At 46.7% G+C, this 20,277-nt stretch overlaps 1 protein-coding gene across 2 annotated transcripts in view; it reads left to right on the forward strand.

The window, feature by feature from the left end:
- Window positions 1–11,714, forward strand: part of St8sia2 (ST8 alpha-N-acetyl-neuraminide alpha-2,8-sialyltransferase 2) — a 74,806-nt gene extending 63,092 nt beyond the window's left edge. For both annotated transcript variants that reach the window (XM_076848824.1, XM_076848825.1), the window contains one exon: window positions 11,429–11,714. In XM_076848824.1, coding sequence (XP_076704939.1) covers window positions 11,429–11,714 — 286 coding nt within the window. The remainder of the gene's footprint in view (window positions 1–11,428) is intronic.
- The last annotated feature ends 8,563 nt before the right edge of the window (window positions 11,715–20,277 follow it).

The following is a 20,277-nucleotide window of genomic DNA, read 5'->3' on the forward strand; positions in this document are numbered from 1 at the left end:
TAGTAGCAAATTAATGGTCTATGGAGACTCAGCAGTTGTTCAGAACATGGGACAGCGTTCCCACCCAGCAGGGCGAGCTGAAAGGTCTCACCAGACACCAGCACTGGGGTTTTTACTCTATTTTGTTAAAACTCATTTGCCCCTTGACCAAGCAGGCCTTTGACTTTGCTCTCTCAGATTGCTTGGCTTTCTTTGCATCCAAGATATCTTTTAAGAAAAAAAAACAGACATGCAATTACACATTCTGAATGCCACCATGGAGGGTTTGAAATAGGACACACAGGGAAAGATATAAGGGGGCACAGGCTACCATAGCAAATACTGATGAGCCAAACCCAGCCTAACTGTTTTCTCATGGAATGAAAGAACTACTACCATTATCCCCATTTTAAAGATAGAAAAACTGAGCCTCAGGGAGTAACTTATACAAGTTCCCAGATCTGGAAAGGGACAGACCCAGGCTCTTCTCTTGCTCCTGATCACCACCCATTTGCCTGTATGCATATACCCTCATTTAAGTCATTGGCTCAGGATATGAGCCTGACAGCTGAGTGTAAGGTCACTGAGGGTATGTCCCCAGCCTGCAGGAAGACATAATATCAGGATCAGAAGTGTCCTTAAAAGTCTCATGTGTTGAAGGCTTGGTCCCGGGGCAGCATGTCCAGAGGCAAAACTTTTGAAAAGTGATTGGATCATGAGGTCTCTGACCTCATCAGTGGATTAGTCCATTGTAGCTGAGTGAACCGCTGGGAGGTGGTGCAAATGAGGCAGTGGAACTTGTGGAGGAAACAGGTCAGTGAGGCATTCCCCCAGCCCCTTTCTCTCTCCCTTTCTCCTCCATCCCTCCCCACTGGAAGAACAGTGTCAGGGAAGCCAAAGCCAGAGTAGGTTTGAACTTATGAAAATATCAAGAAAAAACAAAAGGATGCATGTTTCAAGTAAGAAGAACCAAAAGCGTAGGTGCAAATAGTGGTGAGGTTACAAAGAACAGACGTAAATGCCTCAATTCCTTTCCGTATTTGCTATCTCATCATAAAGCGTGGGTCCTTTACCTGGAAAGGGAAATGAGGTCTTTGATATCTTTACCTACAGTCTCAATTTGCTGCTCTAAACAAGTGGTTCTCAATATGATCCCCAGACCAGCAGAATCAGCAAGACCTGGGTAGAAATACAGATTCTCAGGCCCACCACAGACCTACTGAGCCAGAAACTCTGGGCTGGAGCACAGCAATCTGTGTTTTAACAGACTTTCCAAATGATTTCTGATGCCTAGCATAAGTTACAGTATAACTGCTATCAATAAAATCAAGACCAATTAACATGCCAGAGAAAACTTCAGTCAGATCACTGAACCACTGGTCATGATCTTCTCCTGATCATACAGCACTGGAAAAGGGCAATCTTTGCTCCAATTTTTTTCTAAACATGGGGTAACGTGGACACCAGTGAGCTTGATGTTACTCCAAGCCAGAGTTTTAAAAGGTTATCAATTCAATAGCTCATGAACACAAAGACAGAGAAGTAATATCACAAGCAGGATGTGCTCTCTGTGAGGGGGGTGGCAGACAGATACACATAGCATGGGTGGTCATGTTACATCTGGATAAAAGTCAATTACTTTGGTAAAGCATTTCTTGGGCAATTTGAGAACTGTGACCTGATTGACAATTCAGGGAATGGATTTCTTCTCAAAATAATCTTATAAGATATATTCCTGCTTCATCCCCTTTGCACTCATAAGGAAACTAAGACTTGGAAATGTCAGGTTCCTTGTCCAGGTTCATGCAGATGATAAGGAGGAAGGAGCTGGTATTCAAGTCCACATGTATATGCTTCAGAGGTCTCTGTTCTTCCCACCAATGCCTCCTTCTTGTGTACTAGACAGATAGAATGACCACTACCTATTGACCACTGGTGCCCAAAGTATGCTAATTATTAGGCTAATGTTGATTGACTTAAGTGAGAGTATCAATGATCTGCTTAGCAAATTCACCAATGGCAATACTTAGGGGGAATTCTCAATATTCAGGGTCTCAGAGCTAAGTCCTTATCAACATAAGAGGAGGAAATTTAATATGGTCAAATTAAAAATTCTTTACTTAGGTTCTTTACATCCCTCTGTACAAATACAGAGGGATGTAAAGTACCAACCATCAGTGGATGAGTGGTGGCTCTGAAGGAAAATGTGGCCTTAGGTTGCAACAGTGAACCTGTAACATCTTTGAGAGTCAGGGAGATTAGGAGCTCTTGTGTTATTCTGCCTGGTCAGATCCCACTTGGAGAATCACATTTACTTTTGGGTATCAGGCTGGAAAGGAACCACAGTAATAGAGAAATTGAAAAGTTGAAAGATTTGGGGAGAGACGAAGTCTCTAAGGAACATCAGAGCCATTTTCCTTCATTTAGCAAATACTCCTTAGGTATCTAAGGACTCCAAGATGTTCTGTGCTGGGGAAATACAAAAATCAAAAAAAACACAATTTCTGTTCTTGAAGGATTGATAGATTTGGCTTGTGAATCTCCAGGTGTAGAAATAGACTTGGGAGAGGAAGCCAGATTCTGCCTGCACATTGAAGAGAATATTCCAACACATAAGATCTCTGAGACAAGCTTGGTCTCTCTTAGAGGTGATGAATTTAGCATCCTTAGAGATGCTCAGGCAGGAGTGAATCCCCCTTACCGGGGCTGTGGAGAGGGAAATACAAGTCATATGGAGAGAGCTAGGGCTGCCTAGCAAAGTACCAGACGGGGTGCTTAAAGTGCAGGCATATTTTGTCTCACAGATCTGGAAACTGGAAACTCAAAATTAAGGGATCCACAGCATTCGTCCCTTTAGAGTGCCCTAAGGGAAGGATCTGTCCCAGATTTGTCCCATAGCCTGTAGATGGCCATCTTCCTGTTCGCATGGCATTCTCCCCGTGTACCCAACTGTCACCAAACTTCCCCATTAATAGAGGTATCAGTCAGAGTGGGTTAAGGCACACCCTGAGGTCCATCTAATTTTAACTTGACTACCTCTGTGAAGTCGCCATGTCTAAGCTCACATTCTGAGATGCTGGGAGTTAGGATTTCCACCAGTGGCAGAGATATGATTCAACCCTTAACAGTCTGGTTAGGTGGTCTCCCTTCTTATTCCAGGCTGCTTTGATTCAACACATCTGTGCCAGGAAGGTCTCTGCCTCCCAGGACACTTACAAGATGGAGATCATGGAGCAAAGCCTGGCAGCTGGCCATGCTCAGCCTCGGCGCCTTAGTGGGCCCTACCCTGAGCAGCTCTCCCAGGGGGCCCCTGGCCTGCAGAGTGACCCAGTGCTCTGGCTGGCTGTTGGCAAGGCAGGAGAGCAACAGAGGGGAAGGACAGCAAGGTAATTGAGAATGGCACAGGAAGTGGAAAACCAGTCAGCAGCTGGTAGTGAATGGTTGTAATTCAATTACAACAAGGAGGGAGGATGCAACCCACAGAAAGGGCCGCCCCTCTGGCAGTACAGCAGCCTGCTGGCCTGGGGCACACAAGGCCTGTGAATTGGTGCCTAATTGGGCACCAGGAGTGCTGAGCCTCTGCCTTAGGATGGATGGCACAATTTCAGCTTGCCTCCTGCTAGGCCTGGAGAGGACAGAGCTCTAGAGCAGGCCCTGCTGCCTGTCAATGGAAGCAGAAACCTGAGGGCCAGAGAGCAGGCCCAGGGAGAGAATAAGCAAGGGACAAAGAGTAAAGGAAGAGACCAGCATGGGCTGGCAGGGCTCCCTCCAGGCATGCCCCTCACTGTCCAGAGTGTGTATCCTAAGGCTGGTGCCTTCTTGCTGGATCCAGTCTTCTCTGTTGGACAGGGAGTAAGGGGAACGAGTTTCGCCTTTCTGGAAACATGTTCCCTGGAGAAGAACTGGCTCAATGTCAATAGTGTAAAGGCACAGACAGCTACTGGCATTTGTTTATTTTTAATGGATGTGTATTGTGTATTTGAATAGCAATGCACAGAAAAACCCAAATTGTATAAATGGATTTAAAGTCAAAAAGCCAGTTTCACCCCATACCTCTCGGAGTTAGGATTTCTACCAGTGGCAGAGATATGATTCAACCCCTAATAGTCTGGTTAGGTGGTCTCCCTTCACAGATGCAACCTGTGAAGCCAGTTTTCTCTGTGTGTACCCTTCCAGAAATATTCCATTTTGCACATAAGGGAATATGTTTTACACCGGACTTTGCTAAATTCTGCAAATTACTCCATGTCAACATACACCACCTCACTGTGCTACCCGACAGCCTAGCAGTCCAGCATGTGTCCGGATTGAGGTTTGCATAAGTAGAAGCCATGGAAGATGCTAACGATGCTTCCAGTCTTTTGCTCTTGTAATCAAGGTTACATCACTCACTCTTTTGATGGTACCTCAGACATACATACCTCTCTAGGCTCACTCTTCAGAAGTGCCTTTTTTAAAAGTAGAGATGGATACAGGAGTTGTTGATTATTATAGACATTGCCAAATTGCCCTCTATAGAGATAGGTACCAATTTGCACTTTCATCTACGATCATTGAAAATACCTGTTTTTCTGTCACCTCTCCAAAATGCAATATCAGCATTTGTTAACGTTGCCAATCTAGTGAACAGACTCTGATGGTCGTTTGAAATTGGATCCCTTAGATTTTGAATGAGGCCAACTATAATTTGTTTGTTTGTAGTGGCGTCAATTTAAACTCCAGAATTCAGCCAAGAAGTTTAAGCTCCCAACAAATGGTCCCGAGGTCATCTGCTGGGCCTCAAGGACCAGCGGTGATGCATGGGCATGAGCAACTGAGGCACCCACCCAGTAGCAGCAGGAAACCCCTAGAATAACCAGCACCATGTATTCTTCCTCTTTTTTAGCAAACTTGCTGTCTGGATGGTGTCTGCCTGCCCTTCACATGTGCAGCTCCGGTGGCTGCCTAGAAGGGTTGAGAATGAAGCTGGGCCTGCTCACCATTCCTAGCTCTGCCTCCAGAGTGAACCTCCAGCCTCTGCTTGCCAGTTTTCATTCATTGCTTCATTAAAGATCTGCAAAGCACCCACTTCATGCATGCCCTATGCATGAAGGTTATACAAACCTTAGGATCTAAGGTTATACAAACCTTAGGATCTAAGGTTATACAAAAACAGGTCGTCAATCCACCTTCTTACAGAATTTTAAAGTGTAGTAAAGACAGGCAAGCAACGAATTAGAATGTGGCATGATGAATGCTTTAAATGGGGAATACAGGACAAAAACCCTTCGGGGATGTCCCAGAGCTTCCTGTAGGTTCTAGCTTCCCACCGCTGAGACCATGTAAAGAACTGCTAGCCAGAGCTCAGGGGAAGTATCCTGGAATAACCCAACGAGTTCTGTGGGCACTGGGGACAGTGGTGGGAGAGATTTGCAGACCCAGATCTTGAGGACATCCCCAGCCTGGCTGATGTTATTGAATTTTATCTTGTAAACTCCTGGAGTCATTGTGGAGCTTTGGGTGGCATGGTCATATCTGAGATTAACTGGTGTACTTGAGCGAGAGCATTGGCATAGGTGAGCCTGGACACCTGGGGACCAGAAATCAATCTCCAGTCTCCCCATGGCTTCACTACCTCTCCACAAGAACCCCAAATTCTAAGACATAAAGGTTCAGCTCTCCATCACTATAAAATTGGGTAGATTCACCCTGAGATATCCCACAGCACATCAGAGCCCTCAATAATGCTCCCAAGAATAGGATTGCAATAGATCATGGAGCCCCTAACCTGAGGCTGCTGAGGCAGAAGACAGGAGAGAAAGCCGCTGAGCTGACACAAAGCATCTCTGAGTGACCTCCTGTACACAAAGCATCTCTGAGTGACCTTCTGTGAGACATTCCTGTTCGTTAAGGATATCTAAGCTCTGTCTCACGGTGTTCTCAACTTTTTGGAGAAAGTCCTCTTGGTCTCTTTCTCCAACAATGGTAGCCTCTGTTCTCACCACATACTGAGCCCAGGAATCCAGGGAGATGGATGAATGTGCTCTGGAGATAGTTTTGGCAATCCTCATTGATTGCTGTCCATGCTCATAAAATACAGCGCTTAATCGTCACAGCAATTGGGGTGGCCAATTTGAAAAATAATTACTGCCTTCTTTGAGATTACTTTGCCTTCTAATTAAAATCTCAAGACTGGGATATTAAAGGTGCATTGTCAATACGGCATTCCGGATGCACCCAGCTAACCTCATTTGGGAAGGCAAAATTAATTAGTTTGTGTTTTAACACCCAGCTGTTATCCTAAGGAAAGAAATAGTCTACAAGTCAGCCACACAAACAGTCTCTAAATTGGCCAGAGTGACTGAGGAGAGAGAAAAGAAATCGAGAGTGATTTGTTCCTGTATAACTCAGTCAGTTTCTATTACAAGTTGCTCATTAAATGGCACCCCTGTGTCCCTGTCAGACATCGCTCAGGAGTTCTTGTTTACCCGTGGAGGCAGAATAAGAAATAAGTGGGTCCCTCTCCTGACAGCCACTGAGCTCTTGATTCATTCTGGAACCTCATTTGCTCTAAAAACCTTTCCCAGTTAGTGATTCTGGGTGGAACCAGATCTGAGGGGTTGGACATTCTATTCCTCTCCCCGCTGGTCACAGTTAAAAACTGCATGCACTACTAGCTTCCTTTTTCTTTTCTGTGTCTTTCCAATTCCATTTGATTCAAATGTTTGCTGAGTCCAACTGAACTCAGGATAATCAATTCTAGGCTAGGCTGCAATAGCAAACCCTTAAACCCCAGTGGTTCAGCCCAACAGCCGTCTATTTCTCACCCTCGCCAAGTGTGATGCGAATTGTCAGGGGCTCTGTTTTGATCGGCGATTCCAGGATCTAGGATTCATCCTTCTTAAGCCATCTCATCTTAGCAGAAGGCTTTAAAGTTCTCCAGGTCAGGGGAAGACAAAGTGGGAGAACCTGCTCTTGTCACAGCCCTCAAGCCAGAACAGACCGCATGACCCCAGCTCAGTTATTGCTGTATTGATCATGCTTCCAGCTCAGCTGGGAGATGACGCAGAGAGGAGATGAGGGAGGATTTGTCAGGTGCTTCTGTCTCTGCCACAGGGTTTTGGAAGGAGCATGCACTGGGTGGGATGTATTTGAATCCTGTGGTCCCTATTCTGGGGAAGATCACAGTATTTTCACATAGGAGACCACAACCCATGTGGTAATGAACTATCAGCCCAGGTTATTAAGCACAGTCAGAGAAGCAGAAATAAAGGTCCTGGCAATCAGGTAGGGGTAATTAACAAACAGTATGAGCCGAGGAAGAGAGGGTGGAACAAAGGGGAGATTTCCAGGAAGATGGGAGGCATGTGCTTAGTTTGGTGGGGGGATAGGAGAGAGTTCACCAAAGGGACATGTCAGGAAAGGAATCCAGGGGAGAGCCCAGTACACATCTCTGTCACCTCAGATTCACCTGTGAGCCACTTGGATGTTATATCACTGATTAAATTTTTCTCTTCCCCTTCCTGAATATAGTGTTGATGACCCAAAAAAGAAATTCATTTCTGAAAGCCTTTCCCTGCTAAGACCCCACTGTCAGAAAGTAAACAAACCACAAATCCCTAGTGCATGGCATTTGTCTGGTGTTAGCTTTCAAATGTGCTCAGAGAGCAAGCCTCTGTGAGTGTTCATGTGGGGACACCACTGGTTGGCTCACCTGTCACTGGATGGCATGAGCTGCATCTGCAGCCACCTCACCCCCACCCTGACCACTCCCCCTATCCCATGGGGGTATGACATGACAATAAAAATACCCAAGAAGCAGAGGTTGGGAAGCCTATATCTTATCTGGCTGACTCACCCGGAGCGCCTGCCTTTTCCTATGTGAACTGAAAGAAGCCAATCAGAGCAGGAATTCTTAGCTACCACTGCATGTTCGGATTTCTATGGAAGATTGCAAAAATCCCAGTGTTCAGACTGCACCTGGGAGTGGGATCCAGGCATCCAACAAAGCTTCAGGTGATCCACTGCAGCCCAAGTTGAGATCCTTGGCATTTGATCTGAAAATCCAACAGACTAGCTTAGGAGGGGTGAGCTCCCCCTCACTGGATGTGTGTAAGGCAAGGTGGAAGAGCTCTTTGCCAGGATGTATGGGAGGATCCAAACGTCAGCTGCTGCTCTTCTGGAATTCTCTTCATTATATTCCCCCACCTTTGTTCCCCAGAGTTCTCCCAAGCTCAACTTAGCCCACTGAGCATAGAGTGCTGAGGTGGCTTAAGGAAGGGCTCCTTATTCAGTATGCCCCAGCCTCAGCATCCAGCATCCCAGAGCTAGCATGGCAGCTCCTGATTGTTAGCTGGTGACTAAGCAGATGACCACAGGGGGCTCTCCCAGCACCATCACATTAGACCAGCTATGTTCCTGGCTACCCATGTATCTGTGGGGACTGAATCACAAAGGAGAAGGAATATGAATTGGGAATCAGTTCTTATGTTCTGCCTGGAGCCTCTGTCTGTGGTGTACATACCCTGTGAAGTGCTGGGTAAGATGCTGAGAGATGTCACTGAAGTAGGAGCAGACCTCAGGAGAGTGGCAGGGAAGGAGGGGAGTCACCATGAAGTACAGTTAAGAAGGTTTGGAGAGGGAGAAGTGGGCATGAAGTGGACCTTTCAAACCAGGAATTTAAAAACTTCTGTAGAGCTCAGAGCTGAGTTGCTCTGTGGGGCAGTTACACAAAAGTCTGCTCACAATGCAGACATCTGAAAACACCCACCTTCTACAATCAGTTCTTCTAACAATATGGTAATTCTTTGGGAATGCACCATTCTCCACCTGGTCAGAAGTTCCCCAACCTCAGGATCCTGGGAAAGTTCTCTTATCTGATGTTGGGCCAGATGATACCAGATGCCCCATCAACCCAACACCAAGCATGACCTGGGAGCTTGACTTGTCCATCCTCCTAGACAGGGGAGGCCCAGGAGAAATCTCCAAATCTCCTGGGGCAGCGGTCTCTTCACTTCTTCAGCCAACATGGGCCCCTTAACACAGAGACAGTAAGTCAGTGAACCTGCCAGGAGCTCACAGCACAGCAAGAAAAGCACAAAAGCACACATGCACACTGCAGCCCCAGGAAACCACTGCCCCAGGAAGAGACTGGTACACAAGTGACAGCAGGTGCCCAGAGGGACACACTTAGTACAGCCCAGAGACCAGGGAAAAAGAACAAAGGAGTCTCAATGTGATTCTTGAGAGGTGGAGTTGCTATAGCATAGTGTCTTGGGGAGCTGTGCCATGTATACTGGGAAGGTGGGTACAGTGTGGGGTGAGGTCACACTGGAGTGGGAGGGGGCTAGTTATTAAAGAGATTGTGTTTATGCTATGATACTTGCATTAGTCCTGGATCAGGGAGAAGTTTCAGAGACAAATACTCGGAGGACTACTAGCAGAGGGTACATGGCAGTGGTGGGCTGCCTCCATAGTAACTTCTCATTGGTGCAGGGAGAAATGACGAGATCTGCCCACAAACACTCACTCCTGTTCTATTCCCATTGCATTGTGTTTACAGTTACTAGAGTCTTTGTCCTGTTCTCTGCCTTTGTCCTTCTATCTTATTCCCTGCTGGAAAATTTAGACTCTAGGAAATTCTTGGCTTAAGATAAAATAAAAGGAAGTACAAGAAAGTGATCTCCAAGTGACAGAATTGTGTAACAACCGTAGTTGTCTAAGTAGTCACCTAGGAGGCTCCCACTGTTGAGTTGAAGGGGTGAGTGTGAATGTAGGGATCCTCAAAGTGCATTTTATTTAACCTAGTATTATGTGGATTATTAGGAATCCTAAACCTCATCTGATTCAAAGATGGCTAGCTTCCTCTAAAAAAATTAAGCAAAAAAAAAAAAAAGTATTTAAGATTAACACTGGAATGTTTTGGGATCTCCCTTTTCTGAACTGCAGAGAAAACCATTTTGAAAAAAAAAGGGGGGGGGGTAATTTGGACTTCTGAGAAAGTGCCCCTCCCCATCCATCCCAACACTTTAACTAAAAATACTCTGAATAATACAAAATGGTTTCATCTTTTAGAATACGTAAATGTTTCTTGACAAGCACACCTTCGCTTCCGGCAAGAATTTCATTGGAGCATTTGATTATAAACTACGTGCATCTCTGGGCTGCACTGTCATCAGAAGCTGCATTGACCTTTGCTTCGGTTGAGGAACAGATGTTTCTTACAGAGGCAGATGGGAGACTGTGGGACGGAGTCCCATGGAGGTTGTTTGAGGACAGAAAAACGTGGACCACATCTGGTCCAGGGACATGGTGTTCAGGAATCTGTGGTCAAAAAAGTCTTCCTGCCAGGGTGTGAGCATTGCTTTTGCAGAGATTCAGCCCAGGGTGGATGGAAGCTTTAACTAGAAACAGAGGATGATGACAGACAGAATGGGTGTTTCCCCACTTCTTGAGAAACTTCTAGATTGTCTTGGAATGTTGGAACCCAGAGGTTGCCTTGGAGGTATGGGGACTGCACCATGTCATTACATCAGTGGGAAACACGAGGACCAGCAAGGAGAAATGACTGGCCCAGAGGCACCCAGACAGTGAGTGACAGAACTGTCGAGTTTTGGACCTCCTTCCTCCCAGCCTGCTCGGTATTTATCATCTGATCCTTTATAGAAAAAGGTTGCCAATCTTCTTTTCAGCTGTGGGCAGGCCTGAGTTCAAGCCAAAGTGGGTGGTTTACCTGTGTGACCTTGGGTAAGCCACTTTTAATCTCTGAGACCCATTTTTTGCATCTGCACTAAGGACACACTTGTTTTATGATACCATAAAATCATGGGTGTGAAGCACCCAGTTCAGTTGCTTGATCAATGGTGAGTGTAAGTCCCCTGAGAAGGCCACTGGGGATCCATCACTTGATTGGTCTCTGGAGTGACAGGAGGCAGGCTTTTGGGCAGGATAAAATTTTCCCTCTTCCTGGAATAGATGATTCACAAGCTCACATTTCTTTCTTTTTTTTTTTTTAAATTGGTTCTTTTTAGTTCTGTGACAGTGGAATCTATTTTGACATAATTATACAAGCATGGACTGTATCTTGTATAATGACCCTAGTACCCCTCTTCTCCCCACCACCACTCCTTTCCCTCTATTGATGGTTCTGCAATTTACCTAATTTTTTAATTAATTTCTTGTGGATGTACATGATGGTGAGATTCATTGTGGTGTATTCATATATATATACACAGGAAAGTTCTGTCAGATTCATTCCACTGTCTTTCCTTTTCCCACCCCATCCCTCCCTTCCCTTCCTTCTCCTTTGTCGACTCCACTGAATTTCTTTTCTCCGCCACTCTTTATTGTGGATAGCTTCCACATATCAGAGAAAATATCTGACCTTTGGGCAAACTCACATTTCTTTAACACTTCTTTTTTTTTTCACTTTTTTTTTTTTTTTTTTTTTTTTACTTTTTTTTTTCCTCAGATACTGGCTGACCAACAAAGTCCACATCAAAAGACCCACCACCGGCCTCTTGATGTATACTCTGGCCACACGTTTCTGCAATCAGATCTACCTCTACGGCTTCTGGCCCTTTCCACTGGATCAGAACCAGAACCCCGTCAAGTACCACTACTATGACAGCCTCAAATATGGCTACACCTCCCAGGCCAGCCCCCACACCATGCCCTTGGAATTCAAGGCCCTCAAGAACCTGCACGAGCAGGGGGCATTGAAACTGACTGTCGGCCGGTGTGACGGGGCCACGTAAGGTGGGCACCCCATGAGACTCAGTGGCTCACATTTCCTGCCAGCTACACCACAGGCAGATGGGAGTCGGGTGGCACAAACAATAGAACAAGCAGGCTAGTGGTTTCCTTTGTTAAAGTGTAAAACAGTGACCAGAATATATATATCTGTACCTGCATATATATATTGACCTGAGTATTTATAACTGTGTGGTGTTCATCTAGCATTAGGCAGATAAGCCACAGGAAGAAGGTGTGGAGAACCCACCTGAACCAGATTGAAACTCAGTCCATCTTTGGGGGCGGAAAGACTTGACATGCAAAGAAGCCGGTCCCATGACTTTGAATGACAACCTGCCTCCTCAGTTGGGAGGATCTTTGGGCTCGTGGATGAATGGAGAGCCACCTATTGTCAGCTGCCTGGACCTCTGGGATATGTGGATTCTGGGTAGCCAAGACCCAGAGAGGACAGTTTGACCCAGTCTAAAGCCGTGCTGTTCACCGAGGAGCGGTTAGAGAATTTAGCTGGGCAAAGGAGCACAAAGAAGCCAAGCAGAGGCCACAGCAGAGCTGAGGGCCATACTTCATGAACTTAGAGTTTGATTGCCCAAGGGACAAGCCATGGGTGACATACATGTCCCCGACAGGCCTCCACAGCTATGGAGAGAAGGCTAAAAGAGACACGATGGGCAGTCCATATTCTGGCTAAGCAAGAACCACCAAGAACCTCGGGTGGAGCAGGCAGATGACCCTAAAGAGGTAGAGTGCTCTAAATCATGCTTATGAAAAATTGAGAACTCTTCCAAGGGCGTGCTCCACCTCAGAATAATGAGGAAGAGTGTCCAAAATGTGGTCATTGTGTTGGGTGTTTTTTGAAGCAACTGAGGTCTGCCAAGAAGGACACCATGGGATTTTTACCTTCTAGGTTAGCCTCCATCTCACCCTCTTAGAATGTCACACGAGAGACTGTATGTCCCTTGTGCCACCAGGGGAGACTCAACAAAAAATTTGAAAGGGCACTGTCAAGATAAATGTCATCCTTTTTAAAATATATCTGATTGCCTTTCTGGGGGCCTCACAGAGCCCCAGAATGTAAGACCTGAAAGAATGTGCAGCCTCCAGCCCCGTGTCTCTGCAGCCACTCTCTTTATTTGCTGTCTGCATCCTGCGCTCTGCAGGGCCCCTGCAGCCAGACTGGCTGTATCAATGTCACTTTCTTGCCACTATCGCATCCTGATGGTCATACTCACCCTCACGGAGCTCCTCATGAGGTTTTTGGAGGAGGTTTTCAACTCTGCAGGGACAGGTTCCAATGTCCACCCCACACCCACCACCTTCTTCTTCCCACAGAGGCAGTGAAGGTGGAATTTTGCAAAATCCTTTTTTTTTTTTCCCTCTTGCTAAGATTCTCATTTAAGACTTTTGTTTTTATGAAAATCCAAAGTCAAATGCTGGACATAATCTCCTGGAGAAATCTGGGCTCCATGCCAATAATTTAGGGGCTGGAATCACAGGTCACACGTAGAGAAGCATTAGTCAGCTTGATTTGTTAGATGTATTCCCTCGCCTGATAAATAACAGTGTTTTAAAACATATTTGAAAGATAAGTAAAAAACCATTATCTTGAAGGTGAAGAGAGTTAAGGAAAGTAATCAAGATCTGCTCCCAAGCATATGAGACTGGACATAATTAATCAATGGCAAAGAATGGCTGATGGGAAACAAATGGAAGTGGGGGAGGATACCCAAACCATTAACCCACACACAGACACTCCAGCCCGAAACCAGGACAGCCTCCATACATCTCTGCTTTTGTCCCCTTTGTTCTTGTTGTTGCTTGAAGCCTGAAGTTTGGGATTTGCATTATAAAATGAATATTTAAGAAGGCAAGCTCTCTAATGGCCTCGGTGGGAACTGAGTGGTTCAACCTCCTCATGAGCAGTGGAAATAATTAGTATCATAATTTACTCGTCTCCAGAGCCTTTCGTCTTGAGGTTCTCAAAGGCCCTAGAAGAACGTTTAATTTCTAAAGTTTACAGTGCCCCGGGGAGCAGGTAGAATTACCAGCCAAGCCTTGGGTTAGCCAAGGCCTTAGATTCCAGAACGTTCCATGGTAAGTTCCCAGGTGATCCCAGATGTCAAATCCTAGAGTTGGCCATGAGATCTGTCCACCAGGCCAGTGGCCTCTGTCTGCGGGAGAGTTAGAGGGCCAGAGCCCTTTGGAGAACCTCATAGACAGGTTCTTTCCAAAAAAAGACTAGAGGCCCCAGGACCATCCACACATGTACCGCTCCCTAACAGAGCAAGTCTTGTGCTGCCAAAATGCTTTGGCTGTGTGGTGACAGGAGCGCCAGGGAACATCGCTTTCCCTCTCTCCTCATCTTTTTCCACCTGGGCAAGCACAGCCAGGAGGCTGGCTGTCCTTCCTGCCTATTTAAAGCTCACTTGGAGCCAAGGTTCCTCTGCAGTCTCTGGCACAGACTGGCTCACCTTGGGTGGACCCAGAGAGTCACAGTCTGTCCCCCTTACCATGATCTGCTGCCTCGTCGCTACAGCCAGGCTTTCCATCATCCTCAGCTGGCTCAGTCACATCTCTAGGTGCCCACCATCACCCACCTGAGGCCCTTCAGACTTTCTGCATTGGCCTCAAGCCCCACACTCAGCCTCCTCCTTTACTGAAGAGATGGAGCCCTCTGAATGAGATCTGTCCTCAAAATCTCTTGGGCTCTTCCCTCACCCTTCACCTTCTTCCTCACATTTCTGAGGAAGTAAGGTTCCTCCTCTGGCCAGATGTGTTTTCTCTCACCCGCTCCCCGCCTCTCTGCCATCTCTGTCCCCTGTATGTCTCAGCACGTGATCATTGCACACATCCTGGCTCCTGTAGCCTGTTCACTCACCTCCCTTCACCACCAGACCTGGGCAGGGCCTCCAGCACCCACTGCTGCCCTTCCTCCTGACAGTGTGCCTCACCTTCCACATCTAGCCCACTCTGAGGCCAATGTCTCAGCACCCTCCATGTTGCCAACTTGAAAGGTCACTTTTCACCAAAAAAAAAAAAAAATCTAGAGTGACCCCTCCTGGATAGTCCCTGGCATCAAAATGACCAGGATGCAGATGCCATGTTCTGGTAGCTTTTCCCCTCACTTCCCAACCCTTCCTGACCATTTATTTATGTATTTATTTATATATTTATGAGTTATTTATTGATACTCCTACGTTGATCTAAAAAAAAAGCAATCAAGGTAGATCTGACCATTCTTCTCCTTGCGCCACAGTGTAGACATTCCTTGTACTGATAGCCTCCCCTCAGGTCCCCTAAACACTCCATCAGCAGCCTCACACCTTCCTTTAGATCCAGCCATCACCCCTCTCCAGGCGCCTTGCCCTCCACTCCCCTCCACAGCCCAGCCCCTCTCCCCAGCTCCATACTTACTGTGTGAGAAGCTTGTTGACTCCTCCTGTCTGCTCTGGAAGCAGCACGATTGACTCAGCATGTTCTGAAGTAAGGGAGTCATCTCTGTCTCCCCTTCCTCCATGATCCCTCCTTTTTCTGTTGGAAGACCCATGACTCCTTCAACCATGCAGCCTGAGACCCTAAATCATCTTTGACTCCTCCTCCACGTATACCCTTCTTACTCCTTCTCACTAGCATCAACTTCACCTCTTTAACTGTCCTTTGGATCTTCCAGCCCCTCCTCTCCCACATTTCCCTGTGCATGCTTCCATGTTCTCCAGTCCCTCCTGAGCACGCCCAGTGATTTCCACCTCCAGCTCTTCAACAATCCTTTCTAAGTTCTCCTGGCCCACAATCAAACGTGCAAGTCTTTGTCCTGATATTACCGACCACTCGATAAGGTTCCATTCTTCCTTTACACCCTACATCCGCCAATCCAGAAAAGATGTTGTTCCTCGAAGGGACACCTGCCTTTCCTGTCTCTGTGCCTTTGGTCTTGCAGCTCTCATCCCCTGGACCGCTCTTGAGTTCCTACCGAGGCCCACGCAGAGACCACATCTTTCATGAAGCCCCTGATCCACCAACCGCTGGGATCTCTCCCTCCGCTGAACCACCGTAGCACTTTATTTGTACCTTTCTCATGGCACTTACCATATTCTGCCTTGTATTATAGTTATTTGTGCACTTGTCCTATGACTGTTCTTAGACTGTAAGCTCGCCAAGGGCAGGGACTGTTTTATTCATCAGTACTCCATCACAGCACCAGGTGTGGTGCCTAGCACACAGCAGTTGCTCAATAAATGTTTGTTGGATTAAATCCTGAATGTCTGTAGAGGCCTTTATAATTAATGAAGTTATTTTACTGCCATAAGAACTCCCAAAGAATGATACAATTCAGGCCAAAGCAGAAATAATTATCCCTATTATGTAGATCATAAAATTAAAGTAAAAACCTGCTAGGGACTCCTGCCTCACTGGCAGAATTCTCACCCAGGTTTTCTTACCCTCACTCCAGGGCTTTTTCTGTTAAACCTTGTGGTTGAGTCATTGCAAACTGAAAACTGACCCTCAATAGAGGCCAGGCTGCCCACGGGTGTCTCCTTCTCAGGTTGAGGGCAAACCTCAGTGTGAACCCCAACCCCTGTACCCATCAGTACAACAGAATCTACTCCTTTCTGAGAAGGACGAAAGTTATCTGGGTTTTCTCAGGCCTGGGGGGTGAAGCTGTAGGACCTCATCAATCATTCCTCCTGCCACGGTCACAGAGTAGGAAACCATTTGTCCAGATGGCAGCGAGACCAAGAGCTCTGAGGGGCTGCTGTTTGATAAATCTCTCCATGCCTAATTAAGGCGCCCCTTCCAGAATGAATAGAACAGGGTGGTTTATTGATGCCGGTCAGATGGGACTCCAGACGTGCCTGCTGCTTCATGAATGCCCTTAATAGCATTCCCAATGACACCAACAGCCTGCACCGCCTGCTGTCCCTCCCAGCCATGCTGATGTCATCTCTTCCCACCTTCCCTCCTATTCTGTCCCCTCCCTTCCCCAAAGCGCTCTCCTTGGCAGGGGGAACCCAGACAACCAAGTTGCAGGCTTTCTTCCTGGCACCTGAGCCCTGACCTGGAACAATGCTGTGAAATGCCAACAAGGAAACAAGACAGGGGTTGGGGAAAGTGGGCACTTGATGCCATCCCTCAGGGAAGCAAAAAACAGACTGGCTTCTGTTCTGGTGGTGGCCCATCCACAACAATAGGAGGTTTCCATGGTTACTGTCTAGAAGCAATGTTATAGTTGCCTTTGGGCTTTGTGATGAGGGTAGCTTAATTTCCATTCTCAGCAGTCCAGGTGGTGGGGCAGTTTCCATGTATGGTGCATTGAGCCATCCAGTCCCCAATCAGAGTTTGCCTAGAATCACCCCAGTTGTCATTAGCCAAAGCCCAATAGAGTCACCCAACCAGGACACTAAAGGGCTCTGGTGGCCTTTCTACATCTTCCTTACCACTTTCTCAGCCACCCCAACTTCCCCTAGAAACTGGCATGGGAAATGGGGCTCCAAAGAGGTTCCAAGAACTATGTCATGAAAGACCCCACTGCCCCAGCCAGGAGAACATTTTCAAATATGAAATTTGAAGATAGTTCTTCAAAACTGTCCTAGAACCACGTAGGAACAGCCAATCCTTGAGGAATTAAAAGAAAATTTGACAGCCCAGAAGTGAGGCACATTGGGCCCCCTACCATGAGGAAGGGTGCAGGCTCGTTTGCATCATATTCAGGTGAGTCAAGTTGGGACAGATGCAGGAGCACCCTTCAGTGAAGTTTAACGTGCCTCCATTTACTAAAAAGAGACGGTAAAGATAGAGCCTTTGGACAGAGTTGGTGAAGGGACCATCTGAATCATTAACCCTTATTGATGGAGGGTGGATATTGCAGGACGGCCGCTCTGAGGCAAGCTCATTGGCTCTAGGAAAGACAGGATTGTGCTTTCTTGTTCCAGTGGCCAAGGTCTGCAGGAATATAACTTGCTGTAACAACTACAGGATGGGTTGCTTGGCTGACTATTGTGTTCATAAGCACCACATGCTGCACAAGAGCTCCGGGACAAGTACCAGATAACCCAGAACCTGTCATTCTAGCGCCCAGGGGACATGGATAAGGCCCCTTGATTCTAGTATTTTTTCATCTGTAAAATGGAGAAGACACCCACCTACCTCCTTCAGGGAGCAAGTGAAAATGCAAATCAAGAATGGGTTGGAGAATTGGGGTGGGGAGGTGTGGAGAGGCTCAGGGCTATGGAGCAAATGAAATGTGTGCAGCTATGAGTTTTCAGACTTGTGCTTATCCAACATCGATCATGTCATTGCCCTGGTTAAACCTATTAATAGCTTTCCTTCACCCTAGGAAGAAAATTGCAAGTACCTTAATGTTGCTTAAAAGGTCTTGAGCTCTCCTCACCTCTGACTCACTGCATTCCAAGCACATAGACCTTTCTGTTTTATTAAGAACTTTCCAGAATTATTCTGGTGTCAGGGCCCTTGCACTGTTTTCCCCTCTGTTGCTTGCATGCTGCTTCCTCCTCCTTAGAAGCCTCAAATTGAATGTCACCTCCTGGAGAGTCTTCTGGTCTCCCTTAGCTATTCACTTTCTATTGCATGTCACCTTATCCTGGTAAGTGCTCTTCATAAACTACTGTACCCCCCCCCAGCTCACACACACACACATAGCTTGTGTATAAGAACACACACCAAGACCCTCAATGAATGCCTGAATTCACAAATAGTACCGGCCTCATATACACTATTTTTTCTTATACCTACATACCTATGATAAAATTCATTGTGTAAATGAAGTGTAGTGGGAGATTAACAACAATTAAAAATAAAATAGAACAATTGCAAAAATAGGCTTTAATTATTTTCTTGTTTATTTTCCACTGCCCTTCTAGAATGCTCCAGAGGGCGTTGTTTTCCATAAGGGTCTCTGTGCCCTGGGTGGTGGAAGTTGCCAGCCTGCAGCATAACTGCTGATGTCTCTACCTGGGTGCTGGCCACATGACCACTTCCTGGCACTCTCCGGTGGCACAGACCAGCTCTGAACTTCTCACAGGTGACATATTTTCCTCTGAAGCCCCAGGTAGATGGATAGTGCCTTCATCCCTTGAGCCAAGCTGATGGGTAGAGTTTTTCCAGTTCCCAGTTTCCCCCTTCAAAGAAGTTTATGGCTCTTGCCTTTCCATTCCCACCTGAGCAGCCATTAGAACCCCACCCCACCACAAGACCTTTACTAGCTCCATTGTACATTGGAAGTGTTTTCTTCAGCTTTTTTGCTACTGTGACTAAAGGATCCAACCAGCAAAATTATAGAGGAGGAACAGTTTATTTGAGGGCTCACAGTTTCAGAGGTCTAGTCCATAGAAAGCCGGCTCCATTCCTCAGAGCTTGAGATGAGGCTGAACATCATGGCGGGAGAGGGTGGCGAAGGGAGGCAGCTCACATCGTGGTGACCAGGAAGCAGAGAGAGAGTCCATTCTCCAGATACAAATATGTGTACCGAAAGCCATGCCTAATTCCCACCTCCTCCAGCCACACCCCACCACTTCAGTTGCTACTCAGTCAATCCATATCAGAGGATTAATTCACAGATTGGTTAAAACTCTTACAATCCAATCATTTCTCCTCTATACCTTCTCCCACTGTTTCATATGTGAACTTTAGGGGCACAACTCACATCCAAACCATAACAGGAAGCCTCACGAGAATTTTAAAACCTGGGCCTCACCCCTAGGAATTCTGATATGATTGGTCTGCTGTGCAGCTTGGGCACCTCCTGTAGTTCCCACAAGGCGCTCAGGGGCAGCCCTTGCTGGAAAACACAACCCACACCCACTTCCTGAAACCCTGCAATGTCTTCCACAGGCAGCCCCTCCAGGGCCTCTGGTATGAGATCTTTTGTTTCTGGCTTCTGAAGTTTTCCTTCCTTGATTTGAAACTTGGCCTGTTTTATCTGATGGGTTTTGCTGCTGCTGCTCTTCTGGACGGCTGTGTGCTGGCTAAGCAGGAAAGGCCTGTCCAAAGCTTGCCTACTTCTCCTTCCAAACTTTGTGAGGGACCATGAGGAGCATGTTCACTAAGACTTCTTCAGCCGGTAGAACTGTACCTGGCACACAGTGGGCAATTAATAGACTCCTGTTGCGTGAACAAAGGGATGAGGGTGAACTCTATGGACGTATGAGTACCTTGAAGGAAGACTTGCACCCCATGGACCTGCAGAGTGGGGAAGAGCCCACCTTGTGGGAAGAACACCAGGATCTCGTCAAGAGGACCAGGAATTGCTCCCATTTTCTCAGCTAAGCCACGTGTTCTGGACCCTGCATGAGATGCTCTAAATAACGCTTATCCTTAACCACAGCCCTGAGTGTTGTCTTGCCCCCTTTACACAAATTAGATAAAGGTTCTCAGATATTAAAAACTTGTTCAAGATGCCAAAGCTCATGAGTGGATGGTTTAATGTCAAAACTAACACTATTAACCCTGCAAGCCTCTGAAGGCCACTTATCAACCCTCAGCCATCTGGTCATTGTGTGAGCCCGCACAGGGAAGGAAAGAGGACGGGACTCACCTGCCTACTGGCCAGAC

The sequence above is a fragment of the Callospermophilus lateralis genome, chromosome 3, assembly GCF_048772815.1.
Source record: "Callospermophilus lateralis isolate mCalLat2 chromosome 3, mCalLat2.hap1, whole genome shotgun sequence".
In the NCBI taxonomy this organism is placed as follows: domain Eukaryota; kingdom Metazoa; phylum Chordata; class Mammalia; order Rodentia; family Sciuridae; genus Callospermophilus; species Callospermophilus lateralis.